This window comes from Sebastes fasciatus, chromosome 6 (genome assembly GCF_043250625.1).
Source record: "Sebastes fasciatus isolate fSebFas1 chromosome 6, fSebFas1.pri, whole genome shotgun sequence".
Classification (NCBI taxonomy): Eukaryota; Metazoa; Chordata; class Actinopteri; order Perciformes; family Sebastidae; genus Sebastes; species Sebastes fasciatus.
This window is the reverse complement of record NC_133800.1, coordinates 16,937,134-16,947,904: the sequence shown is the minus strand read 5'-3', so window position 1 is coordinate 16,947,904 and position 10,771 is coordinate 16,937,134. Positions and strand designations below refer to the sequence as shown.

Genomic DNA, 10,771 nt, shown 5'->3' with positions numbered 1-10,771 from the left:
ATTATAAGGTTTAGTATAATTATATAGAATAATTGAAGTGATATATGTCCACACATACTAATGATAGGTCAAAACAGCGCTAAATTTGGCTGAATTATAAAAAGGCAGAAGTGGTAAAACGAAGAGCTGTTTGGGAGCCGAAAGAGCCGGCTCTTCTTGGTGAGCTGAGCCAAATGATCTGGCTCACTAAAAAGAGCCGGGATTCCCATCACTACAGCATAGAGCTAGAGCGATCCCTGTGGCAGCTGCTGCCACTGTGACCTAACGTCTGTGGACAACTGTGCCCCAAAGTTATACCTCTCAGGAAATAAACTTCTCCCCAGCTCCCCCAGAAATAACACCTCTTTTTCTCTCTTTCGCTTGGATGAAAAAATTACCATCGTTTTACAGCTACAGTTAAGAATATAACTTAAATATAACACAATACATTGTGTTGGGATTGTTGGGCGGAACACAACCCGATACAACTACCTGTGGGCAAAATACACTCAAACAGTGTGACAGTAAGTGCGTTTGATCTATGCACCTTTCTGACACGGTACAAAATGAGTACTTTTTACAACTCATGATGTGATGGACGCCACCTGGATTTACGGTTTATCTGTTAAAATACCACCCGCACATCAATATCATTACTGTACTTTTACTTAAATAACGAGAAAACAATACATAAACAGTATTAAACAACTGAAGTCAGCCTTAAGACGTCGTTATGTACATTTACACCGTGGTACCACTCAAGTAGTGATGTGTTGGTCGCGAACGAGCCGGTTCAAAGAGCCGGCTCTTTTAAGTGAACGATAAAAACCGGCACCCGTCCGAGAGCCGTTTTTTTTTCCTTTACTTAATTCAAGGCAAAATGATAGGACGATCTTCTCCGCGTGGTCTACAGGTACAGAGCAGGAGGGAGAAGAGGAGAGAAAGAGAGAGAGGAGATTGGTGCGCGAATAGCAGACAAGATGAGTGAAAGTCGGTAACGAAGCAGCATGTAAAATTATGTTATTCTGGAAATGATAAGGTTTAGTATAATTATATTGAATAATTGAAGTGATATATGTGCACACATGCTAATCATAGGTCAAAACAGCGCTAAATTTGGCTGAATTATAAAAGGCAGAAGTGGTAAAACGAAGAGCCGAAAGAGCCGGCTCTTCTTGGTGAGCTGTGCCAAATGATGTGGCTCACTAAAAAGAGCCGTAATTCCCATCACTAGTCTCACGTACCCCCCCGAAACGTAAAAGCGACGATCTCATTTGAAAACTTATAGGTATAACAGTGAATTTATTGTCCTCTGGACTTACAACGTTTGTTTTGTTAATGTCTGCAGGACAAAATGGCGTTAAAATTACATTATATAACATATTGAACGCATAAAAGCGTGTCACGGAATCACGTTAATATGGGAATTATACTTTTAGTTGGATGTTTGGGAACCCCCATGCGGGACATGTTGAATGGTTCCGTCCTACTGGAACTGACTATTCCTTGTTTTCCCCTAAAGGCGGTGGTTTTTATTTACACATCATTTCTGTCGAGTATTTACCAAAGAAATACTTGTTATTACACATACATTAAGCTCCGTTTTAAAGGGTAAGGTAGCCGGTCTTAACGAGATTGTATTAATTAGATAGTGAGTGTATCTCTATATAGGGCGCCCCTGTCAGTATTGGGTAATGCTGCTGGCACTTCCTTGTTCAAAAGTTTTATTATAGAGGAAAGGCTTGTTGGAAAGTTAGACATCTCGACGTTGTTCTTGTGGATTATTAAAGCCATGGATCATATGTATCGTGGTGTAAGTACCGTGTAGCTGTCGCAGTGTTTCCATGGCTACTAGGAGCAGGCTAACGTTGCACTGAGCGGCTCCGTGAAGAGAGAAGATGTCCACGGCTAATGTTAGCGAAGACATCCGAGAGAAGTTCCCTCTGCACTCCGCCGTGTGGGAGAACGACTACCGGACACTGGAGCAGCACATCACCTTACCACAGGTTGGTAAAAACACGGTTTCACACCGATACCAGCTAGCTAGATGCCTAGCTGTTAAATCATCCAGTACAAAGTAGGCCAGTCGTGTTGACAGATGCTCTGTTGTTGTGCCACACACACTGATAACATTTGAAATGTCTGAATCTAAATGTCTCCTCACTAAGATTAAGAAGAAGTGGATCATATCAGTCCAGTTCTGAGGTCTCTACACTGGCTCCCTGTCTCTCAGAGAATTGGTTTAAAAATACTCCTGCTGGTTTACAAAGCACTAAATGGTTTAGGGCCAAAATACATTTCTGATCTTCTGCTATGTTATGAACCATCCAGACCTCTCAGGTCATCTGGATCAGGTCTGCTTAGTGTCCCCAGAGCCACAACTAAACATGCAGAAGAAGAGTTCAGTTTTTATGCACCAAATATCTGCAACAAGCTCCCAGAAACCTGCAGGACCAACTCCAACTCTGACTTCTTTAAATCAAAGCTTAAAACTTTCCTGTTTGCTGCTGCTGCCTTTTATTAAACCAGATAATGATCTTATATACTGCACTAGAGCTTTTACTCTTGTGTGTTATATTCTATTTTAGCTTCTATCCTAGCTTTTATTTTCTAATCTTTAATGTTTTTGTAGCTGTTTTAATTATGTCTTAATGTTCTTTTGCACTTTGTCGCAATGTTCTTGAATGTTTATGTAAAGCACTTTGAATTGCCCTGTTGCTGAAATGTGCTCTACAAATAAAGCTGCCTTGCCTTGCCCTTGAGGACATAGCTAGTCACCCATCGACAGGTCTTGAAATTTACTTAAAAAATGTCTTCCAGTACAGATTGAAAGCCTTATTCCAGCTGTTACTTTATAGGCTTCTAACCTAATTCATTAGATTACTCAAACACTTTGTGATCTGACTGGATATGATAATAATGCACACAGTGCACTTTCATAGACTAAGCTACTGGAGTTACTCTGCACTATACTCATTTTTAACAGTCTATTCTGCACTATATTCACTTTTGTAATAGTCGTGTATCACAGCTGTTACCCTGCACTATATTCAGTTTTAACAGTTTTCTTCATCTCCTTGTATTTTTATATCTGGTATATTTTTTTGTACTTTGTACTTTGTACTACTAACTTTTTACTGCACTATGGAACTGTGATGCTGGAAACTGGAATTTCCCTCGGGATCAATAAAGTTACTATCTAGCTATCTATCTATCTATCTAATTATCTAATCTAACAAGTTATCTTTAATAATTTTTCAAAAGCATCAATAGTTTTTCCTCTCAGTAACTCATCACAATAAATATTATGTATTGTTGCAATATAATTACTTATGAGCCGGTCGCTATAATTGTTACTACCCACAGCAGTGTTGATCAATAACACATTTACCTCAGTAGCATGACTCATTTGAGGACCAGACATGATGCTCAGCCTCGTCAGTGTACTGACTCCTGCAGTCCTATATCATTACCAGTGATGACCTAAACTAATGTGTGTTTCTCTCCTTTATTTTTTTCAGAATGACATCGAGGCGGTGGATCCCAGAGGTCGGACACCTCTGCACCTGGCTGTGTCGCTCGGGCACCTGGAGTCAGTGAGAGTCCTTCTGAGACACGGTGCTGAAGTGACTAAAGAAAACAGCATGAATTGGACGGGTTAGTCATAAAACTGGCTCCATAATGGATAGAGAACACTGTGATATCATGAATGTTTCTTTCACTTGTCTTGTAGAAATGCTCTTAGAGAATTTGCGGGTTGTTTGATCACCTAGAGCCCCTCTCACATTAACCTACGCATCATCTGCTGTTAATGGGGTTTCTGGTAAAAATGCCATCCACTCCTCTGACGGCACTGAAACAGTTTCACTTTCCTTTGTCATTACGTCATTGTTGAGGTTTTTTAATGGATAGTTGCTACACCCAGGGCGCAGATGCTGTTATCTTTAAAAGGTTTAGTGGTTTGTTTATACTTGTTTGTCTCTGTGTAGTGCTGCAGGAGGCGGTCAGCACCGGAGATCCAGAGATGGTTCAGTTAGTGCTTCAACGCAGAGACTACCTCAAAGCCTCCACTGCTCTGGGAGGAGTGCCTGAGCTGCTGGCAAAGATCCGAGAGGTTTTTACCCTATACAGTTCCCTGTTGTCTTGCTTTCTTTCTGTACCTGTGCCTGGAAACAATTACCGGCAAAGGAAATAATTGCTCTGTCTATCTTTTCATCCAGTCTCCAGACTTCTATATGGAAATGAAGTGGGAATTCACCAGTTGGAGTAAGTTCTTTTGTATATGTGGATATATATCATAAAAGTAAAGTAGACCATGTGTGCATAGTAACCTGTTCATTTAGTACAAACAGGCTGGTTATCAGCATTAAGTATGCAAAAGAAGAAAGTATATACAAGTGTTTTCTATTGCTGTACCCTGCAATTAAATATCCAAACCATCATGCAAGAAAAATTACATACCTGCCTCTCGGTGGGGCAAGCATTTGTTTTGGTTTCGTATTGAGTGACATTGTTTTTCATGCACGAGACATACTTTCATATGCTGTTACTTCACAGTCCCTCTTCTGTCCCGGGTTTGTCCAAGTGATGTTTGTCGCATTTGGAAAAGCGGCGCCAGCCTTCGAGTGGATGCCACTCTTCTAGGCTTTGAAAACATGACTTGGATCAGAGGGCGCAGGAGCTACATCTTCAGAGGAGATGGTGTGTGCGCTTTAAGTCTCTTACACACAAAAAAAGAGTTCCCTGTATGATTGGTATTATTTTCTGTAAAATGATTTAAGTCTATCCCTGTCTGTATGTTTACAGATTCATGTGCAGAGTTGATGGAGGTGAACCATGACGATGAAGTCGTGGACACCGAACGCTTCAACATATCACAAGAAATCGAGGATGTCACGCTAGAGTCAATGCAGCCAGCTGAACAGGAAGTTGCCAAAAGGTTGACAACTCCTATTGTCAACACCTACTTGGATACCAAGGACATTGCTTTTGAGAGGCAAGAGTCGCATCTTTTTTCTGTTGTCTTTTTTCTCACAACATGCATAGATCTAACTTCCTTTGATCAGCCAAGAACAAACTCCACAGTGACATCTCATGACAGCTTCATATTTGTTTTAATGTCATTACTCCCTGAGTGAGGTTACTGTGTAAACAGTGATGCCATTAGACTTATTTAATCATCATTTTGCACTGACGTTTGGATGATATTCACATATCATTCTGGCATCTAATTGTCTGACATGCAATATTTACACTGACTTATTCATCCAAAGGTTGTCTGACCCGGTGTAACCCTACAAACTAAGAACTTACAATAGATATTAATAATGTGAGCAAATTTAACTAGGCGTGTTAGTCATGCATCATGTAATTAGCTTGAGGTTATATTTTATTTGTCTTCATATTATCTTGCTAATCTTCATCTGGATAATGTCCTTAAACACAGGTGACATTTCAACTTGTCAAACAGGTAAATAATTAATTGAGGCTATAAGGAACATACGTATCTTATTTAAAAACAAAAGTCAACACTGGACTGCAACACTGCTAAAGCCTCTAAAATGTGACAACAATAATAGTGGATTTTGCCTGTAATGATGCTTTTGTTCTCATAAATTACAATTTTCACAGGAACAAGTCCGGGATTTGGGGTTGGAGAGCTGACAGAACTGAATTGGTCAATGGATTTGATGCGAAGGTTCGCAGAAGTTTTATAAGTTTCCTTTTAATTACAACTAAAGATTAGCGCCATTTAAAACTATGAAGCCCATTTGTAATAGTATATGACTTTATATTCTGGTTGTTTTCTCAGGTTTTCAGTGTGAACAACGTAAATGTGGTAATCAGGACGAGGACAGAGCATCTCACAGACGAGGAGAAAGTCAGGATAAAAAGTAGGTCTAAAATATTCTTTATGTATGACTTTTCTCTCCGTCTGTGAATATATTTTCAGCATATAGATGTTAATGATGTAAATGTTTGACTTTTGTCCAAAAGAATGACAAACCTACATTTGACGGAAACTGAATGAGACTTCTGAAGTTCAACTTTTTTTGTTCAAAGGTGAAAGGAACATCTTGGAGTCTCTGCTTGGGACTGTGGAGCAGCACATAAGTGCACAAGGGGTAAGACGTGCATTCGGTAACTGCATTAAAGTGTTTTGTTCCCACCTGAAAGCTGATTTGATACGAGTGCTCGACTTTACAGGACCTGACTCTTGAGTATGCAACTGCCACCAATCCCACTGCCATCACTCCAGAGGAATACTTTGATCCTGACTTTGACCTAGGGAACAGAGACATCGGCCGACCCATTGAACTGAGCATTCGAACACAGAAGTAAGAAACACAGCTTTATGGACAAAGAAACATCATACTTTATTCCTCATTGCTGTGTGTTATTTATATCAATAAATTAAGTTGTGTGCACATTTGAATGGCATTTTGCTTTAATCTTGTCTCACACAGGTTCAAAGGTACGCTGTATATGAGCGAGGAACATCCTCTGTCCCTGGTGGAGCAGGTGACCCCCATCATCGACCTCATGGCTCGGACCAGTTCCCATTTTGCACGCCTACGAGACTTCATAACCCTGAAGTTTCCTCCTGGATTTCCTGTTAAAATAGGTATGTGACATTTCCATCAAGTTAAATAGAAACTACACTTTCAGGAAGCACATAAAGCCATCATCTCATTCCCCCTCTGAAGTCTGTTGTGCTTTCCTCGGTTGCAGAGATTCCCCTGTTTCATGTGCTGAATGCCAGGATTACATTTGGTAATGTCAATAAATGCAGTACCGAAGAGGAGGCGATCCCAACACCAGCAGCCACGCCAACATCCTCAGGAGAAGAGGAAGAAGCTGCAGGTTGGAATGCAGCCAGTTTAACCATTACATTTGACAGTATTTCAAAATAATTACATGTCTGTGATTCCTAAACCGCTTTTCTTTTTTCATCCGTCCACAGCACTGCCTCTGTTTCAGGTGTGTCCTTCAGTGTTCGAGGTGCCCGTCAGTTACCACCGCCGAGGAGGCAGCCGACTCGCACCCATGTCCAACAACGACGAGGAGCTTCTACAGTACGCCATCCATCAGAGTCTCCTGGAGTCTCGCACTTCGCCGGGCCAGGTCAGAACAATAGTCACTCAGCTCTTTTGCAAATACCTCAACATACACAGGTCTGTTCTTATCATTCTTCACATGCTCTCCTTTGTTTGTGTCATTGTAGGAGGAGGTGGATGACGCAGATGGGGAATTCACTGATGTAATGCCCAGTAGCCAGAGTGACAGGTAAAAAAAACAGATTACATCTATGTAGTATGTGTCAGGAAAAAGCCACCGAACCAAGCTGGATCTCACTTTCTCCTGTCAATGTCATTCTAGGAGTATCCCAGAGGGGGTGCTAGTGGAATTCGGAGACACCCCCAGCACTGTCAGCTCCCCTTCTGCCTCCAGCACCGACTCAGAGCTCCGCCTGGCCATGGAGCTCTCTGCACGGGCCCAAGAGGAAGAGGACAAGATGAGGAAGCAGGAGGAAGAGGATTTGGAGAGGATCTTGCAGCTATCACTCACTGAGAAGTAAAAGGAACAAGAGGGAATAATAATAATAATGCAACTTTTTCCAGATCCAGAAGCAACCACCACACCTCAATTTTCCTTCTTAACCACTGTAGTCATCTATGCAACTGCAGGTTTCTTTCTGTAGCAGACCATTCTTGCACAGGCAATATCAGACTCTCGCTATCCAATATTTTCCAAAATGTATTTTTGGTAAGAGCATACTCCTTTTATATTTCTATCTCAGCATAGTGTGTCTCCATCCTCGAGCTTAATTCACGGACTCTTCGGGCGGCTCTAGTTTTTATTTATTTTCTATCCAAATCAGAGTCACAGCAGCAACCCACGTGTGTTGATCACATCGTTGTCCAGAGTGGGGTCAAATCAGTGGAATTAAGGTTCTACGAACAAAATGAATACTCAAGGGGACTTCATGTAGCGCTGACACTCAAATGTGGCACTTAAAGGTCCAGAGCACTGTTGTTTTTTTGTTGTTTTTTTTCCCCTGGTACCTGAAAACAGCCTAGCCATATAGAAAGCTAATAGTACTGTGGACCTAAAGGGACATATTTGAGTTTTTTCACTGCAAAGTCTTCCTACAGAGTCACTTTGTTGAGGACCGTGGGCTCACTGAATAACGGAAATCTCAGGGTTCCAGTTTTACAGATTTTCCCTTCACTTTGGAATTAGTTAGTAAATCTATCGGAAATGTTTCTTTGGTGCAAAATAGTATCACACATGCATATCAGCCATATCAATATTAAATCAGAAAGTTGGGTTCATTAAGTCAAAGCTTCATAAGTAAATGCATTTTCTTGTACTTTGTGAATGTACACTCTGCAGTTGGGTAGGAGCATGTTGCTGTGAGAGAAACTTTAAATCAGCTGCATGGTAACGTGATATCTCTGCTGCAACAAGGATGGGGTTTAACTTTCCCGGCCTGATTTTTTTTTTATTGGACATTTTCTCAGATTTCACAGCGAGACGTATTTTTGTTAACTGTCACTGAGCAACTTCACCTCAGTTCAGAAGCGCAACAGCAGAGAGCCGTCTGTCTGCGGATTTACAGCCGTCATGCAGTTTAAAAGCAGTCACGCCACCAATGCTGCAGAGATTATTCAGATTCCTTAAGGCAGTCTGTTCGCCTTTTGTAGCCACGAACAACTCTTGACCTCTGAGCAGAAGAAGAGACAGCACAGACTCTTAAGATCAAGCATGCCTGCCATATGTAGGATTAGTTTCTTCAGCATGTGCCAAGGGATTTGCTTTGATCTGACAACGCTTGGTGGGGGCGAGAGGTGGTGACGATTTTGATGTGGTGCCACTTAGACTAAACTTTTGAACAGATTTTTTAATTTTGTAAACTTAAAAACAAGATGAAGAGGTTTCAGTTGTACCAGGGTGATGCTGAGTAACATGCATTAACCACTATAGTTGATTTCACTGACTACCAACCACTTATCGAAGGTCTCTCTGCGTAGCTGCAGCTGAAAAACGACTTATTATATAATAAACAAATTTCCAATCTGCTTAACAGTCGACTTTAAAAAGGCTAGCTTTGGTTAATGTAATGCAAATCTTTGTAATGCACCTTTCAGCTGCAAAGTTTTTTTTTTTTTTTTAATATGTTAAAATTTTAAGAAAATGTCTGTTTCAAAATGTTCTAAAATAAAAGCACTTTATTTCCATGAGGACTAAACGTGACATTGTTCATGTGCTTCATTTACAAAAACACAACTGATAACAAAGGAGGCAACCTTCTATGATTTTCTATCATGTAATGAGTTGGATATGCATATATTTAATGCAGTAGGTTTCTTCATTGTCGGATCAAGTGTTAACCTATTGAAGACAACAGAAGGTTGACATGATTTATCTGCACTGAATAGATTTTAGATATAGATTGGGTAGCTGCTAAATATGCTCATAGTAATTCCAGTCCCAACATCTGCACTCTGGATATAGCGCATAGTCAAAGGATACTGTTGGACAATTGGATTGTGCAGAATACAAAACTACCATGTAGGAAGACTGTTCTAGCAATAGAGTAGATGTTATTGTTGTCTAAATATACTAATTTAGAATGGAAGCCAGCTTCAATGACACAATTTTAAAATGTATATACTGATGACTGCCTCCATCTAATGTTAGTGTGTATTATTTTTGTTTGTTTGTTATTTCAACCTAGTTCTCTGTTGGCAGTTCATTAGAGATCCTTTATCACACAATCAAGTACAAAGAAGGAAATGGGCCACCTTCAACTGACTAATCAATTACAGAACAAAATGATGATGTAGATTTACAGTTTTATTTCAGGAAATTTAGCAGATTTTCACTTTAAGGGAAAAAAAATCTGAGTTATTTCTTGGTATCACTGGATTTATTTTTGCAGGATTTATTATTACTATTAGCACATTTCCTTTTAAAGGGTCAATAATACAAAAACTTCACCTTAAAGGTAAACAAAATTCAACTATTTACAACTTTTAGATTTAAAGTCCTTATGTGTCATGCAATCAAATAAAAAAACAAACAAATAGGTTTACAGTTAATTTCAGAAATCTGATGAGCAGATTTGGAGAAATAAATCTGACCAAATTGAATTTGATTGATTAAGATTTAAGCAATGACATCTCTCTCACTTTATAATCCCACTTACTGCAAATGTATTTAAAGGTTGCAGAACTCCAAGCTTACTGACCATATTTCCCTCCAATAATAATAATAAGACAAACACTTAACACCTTAATACGCAAAGAAACACAGCATTTCCTTAAGATGTGAAATCCAAATAAATACATATAAATAAATAATATGTAATAGCCTAGAGAGTATTGGGAGTACAAATGGGCAAATAACTTATCATATTGTCATATTAAATTAAACAAAGACATTACAGCATATCAAAATAGGTAGGAGTGATAGTCTGACGCATCCAAACATACAGTAACTCTTAAATAACTTGATTTCATGACTAATGAAACCCCAGTTATTATATATATTTGTGCAGTCTGGGTGTTTTTCTGTTATTGGCAGCTGTGTGGAGGAGCTGGTCCCTTCAGGAGGTGGTTGTGTCTCCAGGGCTGAGGACAGCAGGTCTGTCTCTCGGTCTGTCTCCTCCAGGTTTCACCGACGAGACAGCGGCTTGTAGACACAGACAGCCATGATGACCATCAGCACCAGCAGGACAGCGAGGACACTCCCCAGAGTGACTGTGAGGACAACAACAACAACAACA

General features: G+C 40.0%; 1 protein-coding gene and 1 long non-coding RNA gene across 2 annotated transcripts in view; both read left to right on the top strand.

Moving 5' to 3' along the window:
- Positions 1-10,771, top strand: part of LOC141769203 (uncharacterized) — a 72,216-nt gene that overhangs the window by 1,860 nt on the left and 59,585 nt on the right. The gene's annotated exons all lie outside the window — the stretch shown is intronic.
- On the top strand, positions 150-9,232 carry ankrd13a (ankyrin repeat domain 13A). Its single transcript, XM_074638031.1, has 15 exons — positions 150-1,985; positions 3,501-3,636; positions 3,969-4,093; positions 4,200-4,245; positions 4,537-4,680; positions 4,786-4,975; positions 5,611-5,677; positions 5,792-5,873; positions 6,043-6,104; positions 6,187-6,317; positions 6,447-6,604; positions 6,712-6,843; positions 6,944-7,104; positions 7,205-7,266; positions 7,360-9,232. The coding sequence occupies exons 1-15, from the start codon at positions 1,878-1,880 to the stop codon at positions 7,556-7,558; spliced, it is 1,803 nt and encodes a 600-aa protein (XP_074494132.1). The 5' UTR covers positions 150-1,877; the 3' UTR covers positions 7,559-9,232.